Below are 23785 nucleotides of genomic sequence, written 5' to 3'. Positions count from 1 at the left end.
TCATTACTCATGCATATCACGTAAATCTTTTCTTGAAATACGAGCACGTTATTATGGAAATGGAATGCATAGTTTAAATTCTAATAACTATGGACTCATAATGCTGTCCGCCCTCACAGTGCTACTGGTTCACGGTGGAGTTCGGAATGTGTCGCCAAAACGGGGAGCTAAAGGCATACGGTGCTGGGCTGCTGTCATCCTTCGGAGAACTAGAATACTGCCTCTCAGACAAACCGGAGAAGCGGCCCTTCGATCCCAGCAAGACCTGCATACAGAAATACCCCATCACTGAGTACCAGCCTGTCTATTACGTGTCAGAGAGCTTCGAGGACGCCAAACAGAAGATGATGTAAGTTCATTAAACACCTGTTGTAATTAACTGGATTACTCATAGTTCTAAACAAGTGTTTGATTAATATAATGTGTGGAGTCCCCAAAAACAACATGAGATTCCTTTGCAACCATGTGATGTAATGATTTCCACTTTTTACTGCCTCTCTCCTGCTTTCACTTGTGTAAATGTGCGATCTTTCCCAACAGACAATTTGCATCCACCATCCCTCGGCCCTTCTCAGTGCGCTACAACCCCTACACGCAGACTGTGGAAATCCTCGACTCCAAGCCTCAGATCCAGTCGCTGGTGCGCGAGATTAACTGTCACATGCAGGTGTTGACCGACGCCCTGGTGAAGCTAAGTTAAAAAGAGGGAGGGAAGTAGCCATCAGTCCCTGCAGCTGTGATAGGCTGACGTAGTGCTTTGTCGTGTAATTTGAGCCTTGAATGGCATTTCATTTCCTTCCTCTTCCTTCTGTTCTCCTCCGTGTAGCTGTATACGTTTATGTCCATACTAGTAAATGTATTGATGTCAGTAGACTATGTAGACTGTTGCTTCCTTATAGCTGTTATGTCTGCAGCAAATGTGTTGGTGTAACTCGCACTTGTAGTGTAGTTTGTGTATTGTCCATTAGCGTTAAGTACGTGGATGTTTGTGGGAATCTGCACCGATCATGACAGACACGGGCTGGCTTTCTCCTAAGAAGGAAGGTCCCACAAAGCATGGAGTATGTAGCAAGCCAATCGATTAGTATGTATACGTTTCATGTCTAATATCCATCTCACTCTCTGTATGTTAGTCAAGCCTTAAGTGCAATTATGTATTTGTCGTTTAAGAGATCCATATATTATATCTTGAATGGGACAAAGGGAAGTGCAATGTACTACTAGTAATGTGTAAGAATGATAGAAAATAGATTGTTACATAAACTACAACTAATGATCGTGAATGTTCGTATGGATGGAATTCAACTCATTTTTGCATCTAACTCATGTTTGTTGCTGTGATCACGCACTGCACCACACCCATACATGCCAGTACCATACGAGCATTGCACACCACGTGACTGTAAGAGGAACAATGATCCCCCATAGCTGAAAATGATACCTGATCGTCCATTACTATAATCCTTATCTACCTTTTCCCTCCTGAGCGCGGGAAATACGTAGTACAGAGACTCAGAAGGCTGTCAATAAAACAGTATATACAATTAAAAGTTATTATACTTAACAGTTATTAATTGTATCCGCACCAGCAGGTCTCTCATGACTCAGTGGTGATTTGTTTTTACTGATCATAGCCATCATCGTAGGGTCGAGGAAAGGCAGTTCTTTCTCTGATATTTATTGATAAATAGGCGTTGAATGTAAGAACTGCGGACAGATTCTCGGTCTGTTTCTTATAAAAACATTATTCACTGGTATGGAACACTTTCAGAATATTACACTGGTTATAAACAACACATACAATCAACGTGGCACTGTAACATTAGGTTTGTACTACAAAAGTAAGATCCTGCTGGTCCGAATGTGGTGGCGTCAAAGTAGTAAATGACACCCAAAGGCGGTAAGGAACTGCACCCACTAAACAAGCGGACATGGATACCAGGATCTATAAAGTGTTAGGCACTAATACTTAAGTACATTACATATGTTTTCATACACGTAGAAAAATATTAAACATTTCTCTTCTGATTATAGAGGAATAATAATGTGACGTACGCAAACCCTTACGTATAGTAACATGGTTCCCCTTAATTGTGCAACAATTTGCCTTAAATTTAACAATAACATTCACCTTAAAATTAGTATTGGCACAATAGGTTTTTTGTTACAATGGCTCTTTGGCGGGAACGCTTCGGTTTACATTACATATCACTCTCTAGCAACAATATCAGACTATGTACTGGCCTCTATATGACTCTCCTGTTGGCTTTTGTGCGTTTTCCCTGGTTGTCAATATTACTGTCTGAAACCAGCACCTTAACCTTTCTCACAAGCCCATCAACATCAGGATGAGCTTCTGCCTGTTCTTTTGCCTAGTTTCCACTGGTTTCTTGCTACATTCTGATCTTTTATAATAATTGTATCATCTACACTGAGGCTTCTCTTTGCTGTTGTAGAGATTGTATATATTCCCTTTTCCACCTGGACCAGAACCTGCTTAGCAAAAATGTCTAGGTGAGTTAGTACTATTTTTGTTTTGATGGTTAGCAAATTATTTGGTGTTTGTGGTGCAGGATTGTCTGGGCAATTTAGATGATGTACCTACAGTTAGAAGACGGCCATCAACTATGTTTTCAACGTCCAATAAGAAGTTTCTTAAATCTTGGTCGTTTAACTGTGCACTGTGCTGATCAAGTAACAGAGGGAACATATTTCTCACTGTGCGCATCTGCCTCTCCCAAACACCTCCCATGTGACTAGCATTGGATCACAGGTCCTCCGTAAATTCTTGTTTTATTTTATAATTATTCATTTCTTCCCTACTCATCTCATATTCTTATTTAGCCGCTACAAAGTTAGTTCCTTGTTCACATATCTCTTCGTCCCGCAAAGAGACGATATGCACTGAGGAAGGAACTTGTATCCATGTTGTTGGTTGTCTCTATATGCGCTGCCCTTCACGCCATACAAGTGAAGTACACTCCACATCTCGAGTTATGTACAATCCTCTTTGACTAAGATTGGGTCAAAGAAATTCTCTCTCTCTCTCTCTCTCTCTCTCTCTCTCTCTCTCTCAAACACTTTAAACACTTTAAACACTTTATTATATCTACCTGTATACAAGTATACACTGGCAGAAGGCCCATATTAAGCATAGCTTTTTGGGCAAGATCTTAATAACTAACAAAGTGTGCAAAAAAACATAAAACAAAGTAAGAACTAAAAATAATTAAACTAAGAAGTGGGGAGAGTGTAATTACAAGGAAATATTGCACAAGAACTATACTATAAGTTATACTAAACTATGAGATCACAAATACGATTTGCTATAATATACTCTGTACATACATATGAGAATACTATTTAGGAACTAACATAATGAGATAATACAAAAAAGAAACAGCAACAGCAGATACAGCAGCAGCAAAAGAAATCATAAAAAAAAAGAAAATAATATAGATCCTGATGGTAACACAAATAGTGAGGATAACTAAATAATGACAGTAAAACAATAAAGATTATAGTAGTAATAATAATGGCAATGACAATGACAAAGATAATAGTAATAGTTCTAATAACATATACAATAATAATAATACTATTTATAATAAAATAATAATAATAAAAACAATAGTAATAAAATGTGACACTAGACATAGCAAAACAAGGATATCAGTATTAGGAGAATTTGTGATGGATTTACATATAGCAAAATTATGAATTGTTGTCAGTACATAGATAAGAACATTTGTTTCAGTTTATTTTTGAAAGTTGATACACTGTTACATTCTTTAACACATTGTGGTAGTGTATTCCAAATTGTAGGACCTTTGTACATCAATGATTGTCTAAAAGTGGTTAAATTGTGTCGAGGAACATTTAAAGTGTGGTTGTTTCGGGTAGAATAGCGATGCGATAGCGTTGCAGGCGTGTGGTTATTTTTTTAAGTGTTTGAACATGTGAGTGGCAATAAAGAGTTTGGACAAGTCAGAGAGTTGCAAGATATTCATTGATTTAAATAGTGGAGGTGTGTGTGCTAGGAATTCACTGTTGGTTATTATTCTTATTATTTTCTTATGGAGAATATTCAAATTATAGAGATGACAAGGATAAGTGGTTGACCAAATAGGATTACAATAAGTCAGAAATGGGTATACATGGGCATAATACATGACTTTTAAGATTTCACTAGGAACCAGGTTTTTTGGCTCTTACAAGAAGTGCAATGGAACGGGAAAGTTTAATGCATAAATTAGATATGTGGTACTTAAAAGTAAGATATTTGTCAAACGTAATACCAAGAAACTTTATTTTGTACACTTGTAATATGTCCTCATTTAATACAGTAAGTCTGGGTAATGGTTGGTATTTCATTATAGTGTTTGTAAACAACATGAAGTAAGTTTTTGATGTATTAACAGTGAGACGATTTGCTAGGCACCATTCAGAAAATTTTACAAGTTCTAAGTTAGCTTTATGAATGAGATCAGTGGGATTGTCACCTTGCATGTATAAAGTAGAGTCATCAGCAAATTGTATAGTGTTAAGGGTAGTAGAAAAACTGCTCATGTCATTAATATATAGTAGGAATAGTATAGGCCCCAGAATACTTCCTTGCGGTACGCCCAGGTGTATGGATTTGATGCTGGAGGTGGCTTTGTTAAATGAAGTATAGTGAGATCTGTTTGACAAATACGACTCGAACCATTTGTGAACACATCCTCTAATGCCATAGTGGTGTAATTTATCTAGAAGGATGTTGTGCTGGACTGTGTCAAATGCTTTGCTAAAGTCAATGAAAATAGAGATGATAGATTTATGGTCATCTAGGGCAGAGTATAGGTCAGAGGTAAATTTATTAATGGCATCAAAGGTGTTTAGCCCCGGACGAAAACCAAACTGGCTATTACTAATGATTTTGTTTTTATTAAGGTAGTCTAAGAGTGTTTCTTTCATTAGTTGTTCAAAAATTTTAGAGAAACAGAAAGAATGGATATTGGGCGGTAGTTAGAAATATTTGTTTTGCTTCCAGATTTGTGTATAGGGATTATTTTTGCTACTTTAAAGTGTCTTGGAAAAACTCCCTTATTAATTGAAGCATTAAATAATTTAGAAAGTGGTTCACAGAGTAATTCTTTATTTTCCTTGATGATTTTGACAGGTATCTCATCTACATTACATTTTTTATTTTTGAGGGTTGATATAGCTTTCATTATGTCATTAACTGTAACAAGAGGGATACACATGGAGTGTGGAAAGTTGCCTTGTAGGTAAGTTAGGTGTGAACCTTGGGCTCTAGGCAGTTTGTTACTAAGCTCTGGAGCAATCTGAGAAAAGTAGGTGTTGAAGGCATTTGCTATGTCCTGTGGGTTGGTGTATTGTGTATCGTTGTGGCATACTGTTGTCAGGGATGTATTTTGTTTCCCCTTAGTGTTTTCTATGTCTTTAATTATTTCCCAAACCTTTTTGGTATTGTTTCTGAAATTGGTGAACTGTTGTTGTCTCTCTCTCTCTCTCTCTCTCTCTCTCTCTCTCTCTCTCTCTCTCTCTCTCTCTCTCTCTCTCTCTCTCTCTCTCTCTCTCTCTCTCTCTCTCTCTCTTTATCTAAACTTAATACAAAGGAACATGTACCCAAAGGCGCACTGTCGTGTGCTACCTATTCTAAGGGTACTACAATCTATTTCTCTACAATATTTACAAGACTCTCTCTCTCTCTCTCTCTCTCTCTCTCTCTCTCTCTCTCTCTCTCTCTCTCTCTCTCTCTCTCTCTCTCTCTCTCTCTCTCTCTCTCTTTATTTCCTAAAACACTATTGTGAGAAAATTATAGTTATTTTGTTGAGGCGATTTTTCTTTGCTTCCCCTTTAGGTATTTGAAAGAAAACGAATACAAGTGTATCACTAAAAAAAACTAAGTATTTATGGAAGGACTAACTAATTTTCAATCCATATCTTTTCGTGAAACAATCTTTGCTTCTCAAGTTTCTCAGCGCATTCCACGCAGATAAGCAACAGAATACAACACTGACTATAGAGTGAGAATGTACCCGGACAGTTTGATAAGTATTAAGTGGAAAATCATTAATGTGAGAAGACTTTGAAACAAACACCCATTGATATATCCATTCAAGACTAAACTAATGCCGCCATATCAAGAAATTGTAAGTATATCGATCTAAAGGAATATTTTAAGTAAAACAATGCAAGGAAAACAAAATATTTTACTGTCAATGGAGAGAAAGATGTTAGTAAGTGCAAACCACCAAATCAAACACAGGAGGAAAAGATGAGACTAAAATTATGACTGGGCTTACCTGGAAAAGACGGGCGGTAAACAGACATGAGAGATTATAGGCCCTCCTCCTGCAGGGAAATCATGGAGGCTGATGATGGTGATGATGATAAGTCTTAAGTGTCTTGTGACCCCCCCGTGACTAATACTCGTATATGCTTTATCAGGAACACCGGGTCATGGATGTTCGATCGTGTCTTTCAGCATCCCCGCGGAATTGTGTCTGTCCATCGCCACTCCGGTCCTTGAATTAAGTGACTCTGATTCCTGATATTTAAGACTTTGCAGAGGATTGGTGAGGCATGTCTTTAAACTCTCCTCCCGTTGGCTTATTTCCCTGCGGCAATCTGTGAGTTAGCGAGGCATCGGGCGCTGGGGCTACTGGTTTCCGCGGCAGCGTGAGGGGATGGTGGTGTAACAGGCACTGTGGCTGACCAGCTGGCTCTGAAGCAAGAACTGGTGTGAAGTATACGTAGGAAAATATATTAATAGGAACTATATTGTGATGGTGTTTGTATGTATGTATGTAGTTACAGTGGAGAGAACAGTGCCATTAGGGAAGATGAAAAAGCCTCAGCTACATGGATTTCACGGGTGACGATCTCCTCTCGTCACCAGCCAGTCGAGCCATGGGTCTGTGCTTGCTCTCTCTCTTTATCGTTGCTACTTCTACCGCTGTTTCCCTCCTCGATAGTTAGCTTCTGCCGCTCACCGCTGAGGAAAGTAAGTATGGGGGCGGGGTACATGTCTCTGGTGGTGGTGGTGGCGATGGTGGTGATGGTGGTATTAGTAAGAGAAATCCCACTTTGTTCCACTTATTTGAATCTATTCTAAGGCGGGAATGTGTGCAGAGATCTTCATGTTTTTTGGTGACGTTTTTTTAGCGAAGTCATGCATTAAATTGAATACAGAACAGTTATTCCGTTTTCTTTGAAGTAATGAGAGCCATGGCAACGTTGCACGGTTGTTTGGCCAAATCCTTTATGGCTCAGTACTAATTGCTTTTACCTTAATTGTTGTAGTTTTTACTATGCGTCTCTCTCTCTCTCTCTCTCTCTCTCTCTCTCTCTCTCTCTCTCTCTCTCTCTCTCTCTCAAAAGTAGTGGTGATTTCTTTTGGATATTGAATACACTACAACATATCATATACAAGAGAGAGAGAGAGAGAGAGAGAGAGAGAGAGACGCATAGTAACAACTACAACAATTAAGGTAAAAGCAATTAGTACTGAGCCATAAAAGTTTTTACCAAGCAACCGTGCAACGTTGCAACGTTGCCATGGCTCTAATTACTTCAAAGAAAACGGAATAACTGTTCTTCTGTATTCAATTTAATGCATTACTTCGCTAAAAAAAAAAGTCACAGTCGTTATATCACTATTGCTCTATACACAGCGAGAGAGAGAGAGAGAGAGAGAGAGAGAGAGAGAGAGAGAGAGAGAGAGAGAGGAAGGAAGAAGATTGTGGGGACAATCTGTTATATGCAGTAATGGAATGGTAGTGATCGTCTTTGTGTTGCCAATGATGGTTTCAGAGTCGTTTTGCGGTAAGAAGTTGACGGTGGCGGCGTGCAAGATGAAGATGGGTTTGTGCGGGCCGCTGGACACTCTTCTGGCCCCGCTCATGGGCACCCCGCAGGCCATCCTCTCCTGCGCCAACACCTCGGCCATCCCTCTCAAGGCGGACTTTTATGCCTATCTCGGTAAGAAAGGAGAGTGAAGCAGTTACAAGTGGTGTGGTTGATGGCTGGTAAACACCCCCTGCGCTCTCTCTCTCTCTCTCTCTCTCTCTCTCTCTCTCTCTCTCTCTCTCTCTCTCTCTCTCTCTCTCTCTCTCTCTCTCTCTCTCTCTCTCTCTCTCTCTCTCTCTCTCTCTGCTGTTGGGTTATGAGAGGAGTAACCAGTGCATGTGTTTGGCTCCAGGAAAGGCCATGATGAAGGGAGCTGTTGGCCTGACACTCCCGAAGAAGCCCACTGGTGAACCCTCGTTGACCTCGCCATCAGGAAGTGCATTCTGAGTAGCACAGGCTTGGTGAGTCCCGCTGGCTTATGTTATTCTGTTTGTCAATTTTGTTCTTTATGTTTCTCTAATCTTTTTTTTTTCGTTTTTTTTTTTTCATTTTATTTTATTATTTTCTTTCAGAGATAATGCTTAAAAATCCCTCTCAAATATTGAATTTTTGCATTAGGGTTCCGTGACGTGGCACATATCAAGTGATAGATTTTCTGGGATTACCTCTCTCTCTCTCTCTCTCTCTCTCTCTCTCTCTCTCTCTCTCTCTCTCTCTGGTAGGATGTGCTACTGCAGACATCATAGTATCTTGTCAATGTGTGACGTGGCCTGTTCGTGTCGCTCCGGGATGTGGCAGGCAGTGGTATTGTTCTTGAGGCCTCCAAGTCCAAACGTTGCTTACAAATGTCATTTTCTTTTCCGTCCTTCAGTCTCACTTATCCTTTGTGATTATGATGGGAAATTGAGTACATCTTTCTTCAGCGCTTAACACAGGAGAGAAAGTCAGCGGCACACCTGGGGATATGACATTCAGCAACAGTGAAGCGGATATGAAACGTTCAGTAACGAAAAACGACGATGAACCTTCCTTCCGTTTCATCGAAAGGTTGCCAGCCAGACGGATGGATAGCACTGAAGCGATGGAAATGGGGAGGGTGACAGACAGCTGGTGACACTTTATTCACACACACACACACACACACACACACACACACACACACACACACACACACACACACACACAGTTTGGTTGCGAGTCAGCCTATGTATACCTCCTCCTGTTGCGGTGCCCTACTCAGTCTACCCTAACTTACGTCCCCTTGCTTTTCAATCCATGTAATCACATGAGTAAAGGCGAGATTCACACGTCAATTTGAGATTGATATTACAGGTGCTTATCGGCTGGAAAAACCAGTCGCAAAACAAGATCAACATGTTGGTCTTGTTCAATCACTTTGCGACTCTATTTATGCTGTGACGTCACGGAGAAAGATTTGAAAATGTGGTGTCGATGTAGAGAAGAAGATTTTGGAGTTGGTGAGGGAAAAGTAGCACATCTGGGACCCTAAAAATGAATTCTACAAAAAATAAAAAAGAAAAAAGAAAACGCAAATCGGCGTTCGATGAGATATAGCTGCCACTCTGCAATGACTGCTTCCCTCTATGCGGGGTGTTGTTGGAGGCGAGATTGAATACTTGTGATAATTTAATTTGATCGCAATCGTCATCGTCACCAGAGGAAGATATCTTGTTGGGCAGCTGTTTGTTTACAATCACTTCCTGCCATCCAGCTGATACATCCCAGTCGCTATGTATGAACATGCTCCGACTAGAAAAGCTCAATCGATACTTCTAACGTCTTGAAATTTCAGTCGTGAACCCGCCTTAATACACGCAATCACTCATGCACATGTGTATATATGATTTTCTTTAGTTTTTAATCTTGTTCGGTTTATCTTTAACAATAAAACGGATTTAATTTTTCGTTCCGCTATTCGTTTCCTTCCATGTCCATTTCTGACTCGCCATTCGTTAGAAAAATGTGTTCATATCTTCCAAAGCAAGGTACACACTGCCTTTGTAAAGCTCCTAAGATCACCCAATAAATAAAAAAAAATGATATTACAGAACATTTTGAAGAACTTAGAATGGAAACTAAGGTAAATAGAGAATGCACAAACAATTTAGCATTTTCAGATGACAGTGTTCTCATGAGTGAATTCAGAAATAAACTACAGCGAGAGACTGAAATTCAATAGAGAAACCCGGAATATGTGTCGTGGATCAATGTAGACTAAACAAAGCAAGTTTTTTTTTTCAGATAATTATAGAATGAGTAAGTTAAAAACAAATTATGAAATTATTGCGTGTCTATTAATGCTTCTGTTTACGAGGAAATCTATGCAGATACAGCAGGACGGTTCACCTGTGAGCAGTTAGACTGTTAGAGAAGAACAATGGCACCGAAAGAGTTACTAAGACAAGAAATCAGACAAATCACTACCCAAGAGTGAAATTAGGTCAGTTATGCTGGAGGTGGCAATATGATTTGTGTGATCTCGACAGTATTCAACTGCCGCCCACGAAACGCATTGTGCACCATTACAAACATCTTTCAGTTAGTAATGGTCTTTCATTTAATTATCTAGCCGAGTGACATTGACGTGTGTTAAATTCTCTACTCATGACGTAAAGAAATGTTGATTTCGTGATTCCCGACGTAGGGAAAAGATGCCACTTTACTATTTATTGATTTTTTTTTTTTCACGTCATTCAGTATGTGGATCATCTGTTAAGAAAAATATTGTAGTTGTCCTTCCTAAAGCGTTCTCTTTCTAGCCTTTATTTATTTATCTATTTACTTATTTATTTATTGTTAGTTGCACCGTACGTGATGGGTTTCTACCGTGCTTCCACAAGGAGAGATGCGGCAGCTGAACTAAGCGGGACTCCCCCAGCTTCGGAGTATTTTCCTTGTTGCAGTCTCGCATCATGCCTGAGTGAGTTCAGATGCTCTAAGAGAGGCTTACAGTCAGTGCATTAGTCTGTACTGTGCGAGAGGTGTTTCAGTGGTTATGGTGACAGTGTTTTTGAAATAGGAAGTGCTTTAACATGATAAGACGGCTGCTCCTCACCCTCCTGGGACTCCTGGCTCTCCTCTCCCCTGCAGGTATGTACTGTGCATCACAGCCGGTGTCGCTGGTGCCAGACGTAGGCTGTCAGTTGTGCAGCATGTTTATTTCCTGTTAAATCGACATGCATAAATGTCAAAACAAGTTATGTTCATCTTTAAGGAAAATGACTTTTCTGCAACGTTGTTAATTACGAGTATGCCAAGTGGTAGAATTAATCAATGAAGAATTAAGAATACCACACTCATCCGTGATTGCTAATAAATCATATGTTATCTAGTGACATTTTCTTTAAAGTTCATGATGCTTCATAATGTTTCATTCATAATGAAAATTATTTCTAAGGCATTACGATCTGTAGCAGTACGTAGTGCGCTTGTACTTATAGAAAGGACGGGACGTTCTCACAAAACGGATGTTTCATCAACCTTATCAACGAGCGCCACTGAAGTAAACAGTCTTTTTTTAGTGTACAGGTGTTTTAGAATGGATTGAATAATCTGTTGCCACAAACATTGGACGTGTATATATATATATATATATATATATATATATATATATATATATATATATATATATATATATATATATATATATATATATATATATATATATATATATATATATATATATATATATATATATATATATATATATATATATATATATATATATATATATATATATATATATATATATATATATATATATATATATATATATATATATATATATATATATATATATATATATATATATATATATATATATATATATATATATATATATATATATATATATATATATATATATATATATATATATATATATATATATATATATATATATATATATATATATATATATATATATATATATATATATATATATATATATATATATATATATATATATATATATATATATATATATATATATATATATATATATATATATATATATATATATATATATATATATATATATATATATATATATATATATATATATATATATATATATATATATATATATATATATATATATATATATATATATATATATATATATATATATTATATATATTCATTTATTTATTTATCTATATTCATTTATTTACTTATTTTGTTCATCTATTTATTTTTTTTTATTTATTTAACTATTTATTTATTTATTCATATATAAGAGATTTTGTATTTAACTTTTTTTTCTCTCTTCTTCCTTTGGAGCGTCTTGAGAAGACGTCAGGTGAGGTCTGGGAAAACCTGATAGTGACGTTACACTCCAGGTAGATGTTACTGGTTTGGAAGGTGAAATAGAGGTGTGCTTGGTTTGGTGGAAATGTGGGATTATTGAAAATCAACACCACGTCACCACTTCGTTTTCCTTCATACTACATGAAAGGATGTCCTCTTTGTCTCAATAACAACAGCGATAACATTTATTGTTATTGTTATTATTATTATTATTATTATTATTATTATTATTATTGTTGTTGTTGTTGTTGTTATCATCATCATCATCATCATCATCATCATCATCATTACTAGCGTCTCATTTCAATGTAGTATGTATCAGTGGCAGTAGTTATTCACAGAGACCTTGGCTGTGGATTTGCAGGGCAAGAGCACCCGTTCAACTCCTGATAACTGCACCACGCCTGCTCACTAGTAGATGATGCATATGAGAGATATTTTTACCCAAGAGAGAGAGAAAGAGAGAGAGAGAGAGAGAGAGAGAGAGAGAGAGAGAGAGAGAGAGAGAGAGAGAGAGAGAGAGAGATCAGTTTGTTTCTTATGTTGGATATTTTACATCATCACGAACAAATTCGTCTTCAAAATAAACATTATATCCTAATTCAAATTCAAAGTTATATTACATCCCATCAGTTTTACGTGTAATATCACCATGAGGGGGAGAAAATATGCATTTAACAAATCAATAACTTTTCCGGCCTCACGAAACCAAGCAATGTTTTTTTTTTTTATGTTTTTAGTCATGTATATAAAGTCCTGGGTGAGGTAAGGCAAATGGGCTAGCCTCTTAATGTGTAGCCCCCGTTCACCTAGCAGCAAGTAGGTACGAGATGTAATTCGAGGGGTTGTGGCCTCGCTTTCCCGGTGAGGTGTCGTCTCAATCCTACCCGAAAATCAGTCTATATATGAGCTCTAAGCTCGCTCCATAATAGGAAAGGCTGGCTTGGTGACCAGCAGGCGACCGTGAATACTTCCATCCTTGTGTGCCGGTGTTGTGTTCGTAGCTGTTCGGCTATTGTTCGGGCGTAAACTGTGCTTGCACAGAACCTAATGTTTACAAAGATTTGTTGATAAACAAAGTTGTTTACAAGTAACCGTGACAGTATGCCTAGTAATTTACAAGAAAGACTGACCAAGTTTACAATGTACTAAGACAATATCTTACAACAGTAATCACTACAATTTGACTCCTAATATATGACAAAATGAAAATTTGCCTTTTTTATGGGGGGGAGGAGTCGAGCCTCGAACCAAGTAAACAAACCTATCATTGTGTACCGTAGATCATTGCGGTTACTGCATAATGGCTTTTTAATGATTCCGGGCAACACTTTCGCAATATAAAGATGTATACACTTTTCTTTAAAGTAAATAATAATTCGGTATATCTATAGATTTACAAAAAGGTTTCCTTATGAAAAAAATAAATGATATACCTCGTTGTACTTTAAAACACAATAATGATTGCATTTCTTACACAATCTAACAATGTATGTACTCTCTTGTTGCGGTGTGTTGTATTTATAAACGGTTCTCTTATGAAAAATTAAATTAATGAATAAATAAAATTAATAAAATAAAAGGAATGAGTTCCCTGTTTCAAAACACTGGCCGGACATCTACGAACAAGCGATCAGCTACGAATATAAGTGGTGTTCATAACTGCCCGGCCTTTAAAGCCCGGAGAGTTATGGATAGCCGGAAAGCTACGGACACAACACCGGCGCTATCAAAATTTATTATTTGTGTGTGTGTGTGTGTGTGTGTGTGTGTGTGTGTGTGTGTGTGTGTGTGTGTGTGTGTGTGTGTGTCAATTTAGTGATTCTCCATTAGTACTTTTTTTTTTTCCTACAGTTCTTACTTTAGATTTGAGTTTTCAAATATTCAACCACCTAAAAATTACCTCCACACCTTTCCCTTCCAGCGTCCCAGTGCCAGGTAGGACAAGTGCCATGCGGTGACATATGCGGCAATGCCTGTAATGGGATGGTGGAATGCCTAGACAGGTCTGATGAAACATATGAACTCTGCTCCAAAAAAGTGTGCAACAGGTAAGACCATATTAATCTTGTCATAACTAATATTTACCCAACAAAGTTTTCATTACTTCAAGACACTATTTCCCACTGGAGTACTGGTGCAGTAACTATTAATGTTGACAATAACCCATGAGATTTTTTAAGGTTGCGTTATGTAACATTGTCAGTGAAGTGTGTCTATAGTAACTGATTTACATGGCATTTGGGATGCAATACATAATGTGAATATTCTGCTCTTGTGTCTACCGAATTCTACTTGAAATATATGAAATTATTGTCAACTTAATTACATTTTTTTTAACTACACAATTAATTACAGACATAAGAAAGCCACGTTATTCACTGCCACCATGTAAACTAAATTCATATCCTTGTTGTGAGAGGTTTCTTGGTCAGTAAATTGTTGCTTCATGTTCTGCAGTGTGCTAACCATTGATTGGCCTTGTCACTGGGAGAATTTTTTTGATGGGAGTTTTTAGTACACAATTAGATTCTCTTTCACAACTCATGAGAACTTGAATTGCTTCCTACAACAATGCTTAAGAATATTTTCCTACAATGTAGTTTATTTTGTTTTTGTCTTCTTTTTTTTTTTTTTCCTCCCTAATATCACGTTTATGTAGGAAAGAACTCATGTTTTTAAAGAAAATCTACATTTCAGCACAAACCATGGATCTGGAAATTTAGAAGACATATTCGAGTTTCGTATCCCACTGTTCCAGTGTGCCTATGGTGGCTGCATTAGGGAGCAGTTTGTGTGCAATGGCCAACCAGACTGCTGGGACCATTCAGATGAAACACCAGAATTGTGTTCATCCAAACAGTAATTTTGCTTTGTGATATTTATTGAGATGTTTTCAGACTATGATATCTGTGATAAAATGCTGATGTCATATAACACCTAATAAAACACAATGATAGTACAAGTTTTAATTTTACAGATGTACAAGGCGAGAGTTCAAATGTGACTATGGTGCCTGTATCAGAAAAACTTGGTTATGCAATGGTTATTACAACTGCGTCGATAAGTCCGACGAAACAGAAAAGCACTGCAAGTCTAAACGATGTCGCTCTTCACAATTTAAATGTGCTTATGGAGCATGTATAACAAACGTAAGTCATTTAGTTTTGTATAGGAATTATTTTGGATATATCACTGAAACTTGATGACATTTCCTTTGATCTAAATATTGAAGTTGTATACTTAAACAAAGAGTATTGTAAACCCTCACTATTCACTGGCTCTTGCAAGCCTTAATCCTTAGGAGACTTGATGGACCTGATGAGATCCCTCCTATTGTTCTCCAAAATTTATGCTTTTGTGCATGCCCTTTGCCTAGTCAAACTTTTTTAACTCTGTCTATGTATCAATATCTTCATTTTCTTCATGCTGGAAGTTTGATTAGTCACCCTATTCTTAACCCCTAATGTGCGACCAGCCGACATATCGGCGGATGATATTAAATTTTGAAACTGTAATGCTGATCAGCCTACATATAGCAAGGGTTGTATAAGGTAAGAGGTAGCGAGCTGGCGTTAGTACCATTGGAAAGAGCGTTTTCTGTAGGTCAAGATTGACTATAGTAACGTTGGCCTGCGCTGCGTACTAGCAATCCACCATGAGCCATGAATTCCGTTTTTTATTCTTTTTTTTTTTTTTGTGTGTGTGTGTGTGTGTGTGTGTGTGTGTGTGTGTGTGTGTGTGGTTGTAGGAGGTGATAGCTGTATGATGCAGACATACACGTGGTGTTATGATGTTTCCTGTGTTACACCACTCATTCTAGAGTGGTGCAACACATCCAAATCTTTCATTGCTTTTAGGCAAAACTTGCGTTTGACAGGTGAAACACCCGTTTTCTGTTGGCCCGCAGGGAGGTTATTTTCTTCATTTTTCAGACTCTGGCGGCTCGCCACGGCCGAAACCAGAGCACTTAGGGAGTTGCGGATTTCGATTTGAGATGCGGAAAAATATGATCTACAATCCCATAAGAAAAAAAATTCCTTGGTGAAAGTTGAAAAATACCCGGAAGGTAAAAAAAAAAAAAAAATCGTACGTTAAGGGGTTAAGAAGGAAGACTCCTCTAATCTCTCCAACTACTGTCCTATTGCTTAACTTTTTTGCCTCTATAATTTTTTAATTTACCCTTTCTATAACCTCACCTCAAAATTCCTTTCTGATCATTCTATTGCTTCTGTGGCTAGATGGTTTTGGATCCACTTGATCACTGCCCCTTCTACATTAAAAAAAAAAAATGTGAAGGTTTGCAGTACATCATTAGGTTTTTTTCTGTTTGACATGATTTTACAAGTAATTTGATCACTGACTCATTCCTATAGGGTGAGAAATGTGACGGTTCACCAGATTGTGTTGACAACTCTGATGAATCCGAGGAGTTATGTGGTGCAGGCCATACTATCAAACCCCCTGTTACTGTTTCCCCATCACCACCCAAACCTCCAGTAGTCATCACACCACCAACACCTGTTACTACGCAGCCCAAGCCACCAGGGCAAGGGCCTATAATATTTGATGGAGTGTCAACTTCACCGCCAGACTGGTGCCTGGAACAAGGCTTGTGTTCCTGTCCAAAGCCCAATGAACATTTTTGTGTGCCTTGTGAAAACAGAGAGAGTTGCTCTGTTCTAGGTTTGTATTTTTTTTTTTCTCTCATTTTCTAGAGGGATGGGGATCTTTTTCCTTCCATATTTTCTGCAACTGTTCCGATTTCTATTATTCATAAGAAGAGACTAACGAGATTCTTGATTTTGTGTTCATAGGTTTTGTTTACATGTAACAATCATTAGTATTCAATAGACTGTGATATAATGGACTGAGCTTTAAACGTTATTTATTTATTTATTCCAGGTGATGGATCAGTGTGTAGCATCAAGCCAGCAGGGGGACCTTTTTCCAATGTAAAGGTGGAGGTGCTGACCTGCGGCATCAGACCAGTTGTGTGCGTAGCAGGATATCTTTTCTTATTTCACTGACTGGCAAGACATGACACACATTATAAAACTTGTAGCAATCGGTCTTTTCTTATTTTATGGACTGGGTTAATAGATGGGATTGTTATAGACTCGGTATTCTCATATTATTAACTGACATAAGAACAATATATGAACATTATGAGAACCTGCAGGAAGCCAACAAGCTTACACATGACAGTCCTTACATAAGAACTAAATGTCCATGACTATCTTTCATCTTTATTCATGAAACTAATTTTTAAAGATCCGTGTTGATTCCATAGTACACTGACAACCTGATTTCTGCTTCTATACCAGTCATCTACCAATTAGTTTGAGAATCAGTTTCTTTTTATCTCTTTTTGATTATAGATTTATCAATGTTACATATTATTCATTGACATTTTATGCTTTGCTACTTGCTTAACCCCTAAAGGGCAGGTGGCATCTGTAGTTGGTGCAGCACAAAGGATGAGTAGCATATATAGTTGACATGCCTTTTGTTGGCTTAACCCCATCACCATGACACATTTTTGTATTCATTCTACTTGCTATTTGGTGATTTCATACATCTTCAGAAACTAAATTAAATCACGATGACTCTGACCATTAATCTTAGACCCTTCCTAGTGTAAATGAAATTGTCTAATCACATCCAAAATTCAAGGTAAATGTCCCAGTATTGAAGAGATTAATTTCAAATTTTCACACCTTTTTTTACACAATGATGCCCACTTTCAGTCTGTGTCCTGTGAACCATACTAATGGCTACAGGGGAAAATAATAATGCTTCCCTTTATCTCTTGGATAAAAATAAATGGTCAGTGAATTTCACTACATACATACACAAAGGCAAATATGTTTCAAAACAGCCTCTTACTTTACCTTACTTCATCACTTTACCATAGAGACACCACATTACCTAGAGAGGTACTGTCTGCAGTGGATTGAAGTGGAAGGATTGATAAATGTGAAAATTACCTGGTTTTTGCTGAATTATCAAAATTAGTTATGCTGGGAAGAATATTCCCATCCTTAGGGATTAATCGAGTGCTTCTTGATATTATAGTTTAAAAGTAATTTTAAACTATAATAAGCCATGATTTCCTGTGAGAATCATAGCATTAGGAAAATTTATGGATATGTGTAATAGAGTAGCTCTTATTGATTGTTCTTTTGTTTAGAGTGTAAGGCTTGTCAATATGCAAAAGATGTAATGAAATTATAGGTAGGCAAGAGCAAATTAGCCTTGATAGTGAGTTCATTGATTGTGTAGATGATAGGGTTTTCCAATATGTTCAAGTGTGAGTCAGTATAACAGTGAGATGTGGATATGGAGTCAATGTGCAAGAGAAATGGATCTTGTATCTATTTCTGTGTCACAGTAATCTCTCTCTCTGGTAAAAGTATCCTTTGAAGAACTGAAATAGTTCTTACTAATACTCTCACTTCAGTCACAATGGCCAGTTTCTGCATTTTCAAGAAATATCTGGAGCCATTCAGCTATTCAAATTATCATTGCTGTTGACTATTTTTATACTTTCAGTATATATCACTGAAATGGCCATCACATGTTGTACCCTTAGGTTTGTTGTTTGGGATCTCCTCTGAGTGCAGGTAACTGAGGTGAAGAACCTCTGCTATGGACTGTATGACTTAGAAATAGAGTGGGATCATGCATTTGGTATATTTCAGTTTGGCTATTTTGTGATCAACAGCAAAACATACAAACTTTAGGAGACAAATCAATGAAAGAGGACACATTTCTGACACCAATAAGTATTTTGTGGTAATCATTATTTGACCAGCAATTCCATATTTACAAAGTTATTTTTGGCACCAAGTGTGCAATCCCATTATTCATACATTATGATTATAGGTATAGGTATAATTTATTCAAGTATGTGTTGATACACAACTGTGTTCTGTTGTGGTATTGTAATGACCATTTGATTCTGTCTAAATTTAAAGGTAATCTTGTAAGCCACATAGTACTTCAATAATATCATTCTTTTGTACAATGCAGTGGTTTTATGAATGCTCCCTAATGCAATGAAAGAATGGGTTTAGATAATTGCATGTATATTTTCCACTTTGCAGGTCTCTTGCTGGATTTGTGCGAAACCATGAGTGAGTAATATTTCAGTTTTTAGACTTAAAATGATTAGGGAAAGCAACTGGCAGAGTTTCTAGAACTTTAACTATAAATCTTTTGATATGAATCTTTTGTGAAAAGTCTAAACTATTGCTTAGACAAATGCTGCATTCAAAAGCCTTATTCTCTCTTACAGTCTATCTGTGTTACACTTTTCTCCTCCTCCTCCTCCTCCTCCTCCTCCTCCTCCTCTTTCAGTACTCTGAAATGGCCATTCCCTTGTAGAAATTCTTAATAGTAAACTGATCACTTGAAGATGTTTATTTTTCTGTGATATCTCAATATCTTAGGCTTTTAGAAGTTGTAAAGTTGTTTTGTTTTTGTTTTTTTATTTTTTCAGAAGTCAGTAGTACTCTTTTATAGCTGTAAGAAAAACTATCTCCTATAAACATAGTTATGAATGTGTAATTTGACAGTTCAGTTTTCTTTATATCAGGATTTAATAACAACCCCAAATTGCACTCAGGTCATCCTTCTGTGGATCATCGGATGGAGTCCCTGTAGATAGTGTGGTTCTAGCCGACTGTTGGGGTCAAGTTATCCTTGCTCAGTGTCATGCTAATGGCATGTGGCACAGCTACCACAGTGAAGCCAATGCCTCACCACCATCACCATCCCTCTGCCAATTTCAGGAAGTTAATTCTCCAGGTAGGTGTTTTTAAAAAGAAAAAGATTGAGAGAGAGAGAGAGAGAGAGAGAGAATGTAATTGATAAAAAAATTGTGTGCATAATCTTTAAATGCAGTTATACATATTCAAAAATGGGTTACAAACTGTAGGTTAAGATTGAGAAAACTAATTATTCTTCTCTATGTACCCTTCTTTCCATCCAGTGTGTGGTCAACGGCCCAGGTACATAAGGCCACCAGGTAGAACCATTCACCTCAAAGCACAGCCCCAGTGGCCCTGGATGGTGGGTCTCAAGAAGGAGGGAGACTATTTTTGCACTGCCACAATCATCAATCCTCACTACCTCCTTACAGCTGGTCACTGCATTACCAGGTTTGTTATAACCATTGATGGAAATAGGCTGAGGATGAAAACCAACTAATGTATAAAATTACTGTTCATCCAATAATACCTCATAGTATGAATGTGCCTTTTCACTTGTCTAAATTATTACATTAACACCTTGACATGGTTGAAAGAAAAAATAAGGGTGTGTTGTAAATATTTTTTTAGTATGTCCTACATGGTGAATACCCACAGGTCACGAGAAACAAGCCAAACGATGGACCCGCGTGACGTAAAGGTGCAGCGAGTCAATGCTGAAGGAAGAATTGTACAAGTTCGTGTAAGTTTTATCATCTTATTCAACAAGATTGTTGGCTCATGTATGTACTACAGTATGTGTTAGGTTATTTGTAGTTTCCAACTCTTACCATATTCATCATTTACAGATATCTCAAATACACCTGTATCCACAATATGTTCCCGGCAATCGACCGTCCCATGATGTGGCATTGGTGCGCATGGAAAGAGAAATTAATTTTTCTCACCAAGTTTTTCCCGCATGTGTTCATACAGAACTGTTTCCACAGAAGGAAATTGCTGCAGTGAGTAAAGTTACCATGAAGCATTTATGATATATTATTTTGAGAGAACTACTAATTTACAGATGTCAATATGTAAGATATGGTAAGAATGTTGTTTTTATCAGAAATTATTCTAGTGTATATTACTGTCATAGTCATGAAATGCTTATTATCTACCCAACAACAAATAATCTACCCAAAGTATTGAGTAGGGTATGCTCACAGTGGCCAGTCTCATCTGTGATATCATCATGGAACAGTTGTACTTCATTCCTCTCTAGAGTAATTTGGGAAGTAATGTAATTGACTCCAGTAGCTAAAAGTAAAGACTTTAAAAGTAGATACAGTATGATTACATGACAAAAATAGTTGTCCTTATATGCATTATATGTATATATGTATTATCCATTTATTCCACACTTTTGATAATCCAATTCAAGGTTGGTTTCTTGCAAACATAATTGATAAATTTATGATAGATTCACTTGGGCAGCAAGAATTATAGGTGTAATTCACATGTTATGATTTGTAAAGGTACTTAAGAGAAATAACTGAAAATAAAATGTGAATTATATTTTTAATGAAATATTTGTATTTTCTTGAAAGAAACTGACATTGGTTCCAAGGTTATAGTATGCACTATAATGGTATATTTTATGTCTTCTCAGACATTCAACAGAACAATTAATGAATATGAGTGGGAGATGATATTGCAGCAGCATGACCCTCGATGTCACTCCCCACAAGACCGTTGTGCTGCCACCCTAGGGATTGATGCACAGCAGTTCTGTGGCATTGATACAGGTAATGCTGTAGGCACTTGATTTTGTCAATTTGGTTTAGCATTTTCATCACCTTTACAAGTGTTACCCAAAACCTGTACTCAGCAATTTCAAAGAGCAAGCATTAGGCAAAACAGTGAATTATATATTTTTTTTTCCTACTCTGCATACAAACAGCTTCATTGTAAGTGCCTAATTTTGTGTAATTTTGCATCTTGCAGGATTTCTCAGGTACCTACCAGAAGGATCTTCAGGTGGTCCCTACATGGTCAATATTGGAAGTGATATTGAGGAACATTGGGTTGTTGCCGGCATAGTATCTGCTTCCTACCGGCAAACTTCTTGTACGCGACCCTTCACAATTTTCACTTCTATTACATCATACTGGCCTTGGATTTCAAAGTGTGTACATGAAGGGATTTGTGACTGATCTAGGTAACTGATGTTTGTGATATTAAATATTATACTGTATGCTATTTATGATATGCAAGCAGCTTTATATGTTACTGTTATATCTGAGGATCTTGATTGTAGCGAGAAATTCCACTTTTCGTACAGCATAAAAGTAAGTAGATCTTGAAGTGTGGCTTCATATCTGCTCAGACTGAAGTAAAAACAGGGATGTATGATGGTGTGAGTGAGAGATTGAATAACTTATGACTGACTTTGAAAATTTTTCTTATTTCTGAGTATGTAACTGACAGTAGGTACCCATTATTCAGTTGTGTCATATATATTGCCTCACTGGACACCGTGGCACAGCCTCTTAGAATACAGTAATACTCCGCTTAACGAACATTCGTCTAACAAATTTCCAGTTTAACGTACTATATAAAGTTAGACCAAAAGAGTCCGCATATCGTACAACCACATCCGTTTTAGCGAATTTTCTGGGTTTGAATTTGCCAGGTGAGGGACCGAACGCGGCAGCTTCGCTGTGATTGGCTGGCTCCCCGCATCTGTTTTTAGCGCCCCTGGAGCTGGATCCAAGATTCTTTAACAACGTCAGAGCAACCTCCTGCCACGAATTGGCATCCATGAACGCTTGGAGGGACGGTGATGAGGTTGCTCTGAGGTTGCTGGGAACACCACCTCTGGAGGTGGTGTTACAGTCTTATATATTATGCATTTATGTTCACAAAACAACATTTCTATTAGCTTTTTACAAACCTTGCCCCCGTGAAAGGATTGTTATGTAATGCATAAAGTGAAATCTTACGTGGAATACCAGAAAATAAAGCAGAGATGAGATCGCCCACATACGAGGCGGAGACTCACGGTGACTCGGCCGCTTCTTCTTGTCACCCTTTTAGCCTGTGTTGGCTTTCACCACAAAATTTATGTTTCCACTCCTCTTTTGCCTGCTATAATGGATATCATATCTTAGTATTCATATACGCTCATGTCATGAGGATAACCTGGACTCTGTGGCACTGAGTGATAGTGAATTAGTGATGAGATGCCGCGGTATTTCATTTCCTCATGACATGAGCGTACATGAATACTAAGATATGATATTCATTATAGCAGGCAATAGAGGAGTGGAAACATATTTTATGGTGAAAGCCAACACGTAGACTAAAAGGGTCAAAAGAAGAAGCGGCAGAGTCACTGAGTCACCTCCTAGTCTTGGGCGATCTCATCTCTGCTTTATTTTCTGGTATTCCACGTAAGATTTTTTTTAACCCATGTGGTATGTTGGGGACCAGCCCAGAACGCATCCCCGCTATTTCCATTATTTCCTATGGGAAAATCACGTCCGCTTTACGAATTTCCGCTGTACGAATAGCTTTGACACCCTTATCCTGTTCGTTAAGCGGAGTATTGCTGTATACATATTGCCATACTTCTGGTTAGTGTCACAAAATTTTTGATGTTTGATTCTTCTTAAAGCATTAAGAATGGTTGTGTATTAAAAATGAATTGAATCAACAAGTTGCAGAATTAATGAAAATTATGTGAATTTTACCAAGTTTTGCAACATTGCTTCATGTTTACATTCCATGTGATTTTCATGAAGTACACAATGAACACCTAATAGCAGGGTTATGTTGTAAGAACGTTGTATAGAAGGCATATATTATAAATGTGTGTTTACATTAAGTGCTATGTACTGTAC

The 23785-nt window shown here is 37.4% G+C and overlaps 2 protein-coding genes and 1 long non-coding RNA gene across 11 annotated transcripts in view; 2 read left to right on the top strand and 1 right to left on the bottom strand.

Moving 5' to 3' along the window:
• LOC123517336 (protein henna-like) overlaps positions 1 to 1564 on the top strand; it is a 50337-nt gene extending 48773 nt beyond the window's left edge. For all 4 annotated transcript variants that reach the window (XM_045277340.1, XM_045277338.1, XM_045277337.1 and 1 more), the window contains 2 exons: positions 120 to 349; positions 541 to 1564. In XM_045277340.1, coding sequence (XP_045133275.1) covers positions 120 to 349; positions 541 to 700 — 390 coding nt within the window. In that variant the 3' untranslated portion in view covers positions 701 to 1564. The remainder of the gene's footprint in view (positions 1 to 119; positions 350 to 540) is intronic.
• A 1243-nt stretch (positions 1565 to 2807) lies between these two features.
• Positions 2808 to 10666, bottom strand: LOC123517337. Its single transcript, XR_006678445.1, has 2 exons — positions 8523 to 10666; positions 2808 to 3072 (listed from the first exon to the last, which is right to left on the bottom strand). It is a non-coding gene; the product is annotated as an uncharacterized LOC123517337 (long non-coding RNA).
• Positions 5702 to 22611, top strand: LOC123517335 (modular serine protease-like). 6 transcript variants are annotated; one of them, XM_045277330.1, is made up of 14 exons: positions 5702 to 6158; positions 7822 to 7989; positions 14111 to 14237; positions 14887 to 15048; positions 15167 to 15338; positions 16563 to 16872; positions 17092 to 17182; positions 19296 to 19325; positions 19817 to 19998; positions 20183 to 20351; positions 20559 to 20643; positions 20750 to 20905; positions 21553 to 21688; positions 21888 to 22611. In XM_045277330.1, exons 2-14 carry the CDS (start codon positions 7863 to 7865, stop codon positions 22094 to 22096), a joined length of 1956 nt encoding a protein of 651 aa, XP_045133265.1. In that variant the 5' UTR covers positions 5702 to 6158; positions 7822 to 7862; the 3' UTR covers positions 22097 to 22611. The 6 variants fall into 6 exon arrangements, with proteins under 6 accessions (XP_045133265.1, XP_045133264.1, XP_045133263.1 ...); XM_045277329.1 differs by having other exon boundaries at positions 5702 to 7012; XM_045277333.1 differs by lacking the exon at positions 5702 to 6158 and adding an exon at positions 8210 to 8318 and having other exon boundaries at positions 7711 to 7989.
• Positions 22612 to 23785: the final 1174 nt, after the last annotated feature.

Source organism: Portunus trituberculatus, chromosome 42 (genome assembly GCF_017591435.1).
Source record: "Portunus trituberculatus isolate SZX2019 chromosome 42, ASM1759143v1, whole genome shotgun sequence".
NCBI lineage: Eukaryota > Metazoa > Arthropoda > Malacostraca > Decapoda > Portunidae > Portunus > Portunus trituberculatus.
This window is presented reverse-complemented; position numbering and strand designations above follow the sequence as displayed.

Excerpts from the sequence above, each read along its gene's own strand:
- LOC123517335 (XM_045277328.1), top strand. The coding sequence starts at position 7,782 with ATGGTAGTGATCGTCTTTGTGTTGCCAATGATGGTTTCAGAGTCGTTT. Across the intron at positions 7,990-14,110 it reads GGACTTTTATGCCTATCTCG|CGTCCCAGTGCCAGGTAGGA; the intron begins GTAAGAAAGGAG and ends TTTCCCTTCCAG. Across the intron at positions 20,906-21,552 it reads CACAGAAGGAAATTGCTGCA|ACATTCAACAGAACAATTAA; the intron begins GTGAGTAAAGTT and ends ATGTCTTCTCAG.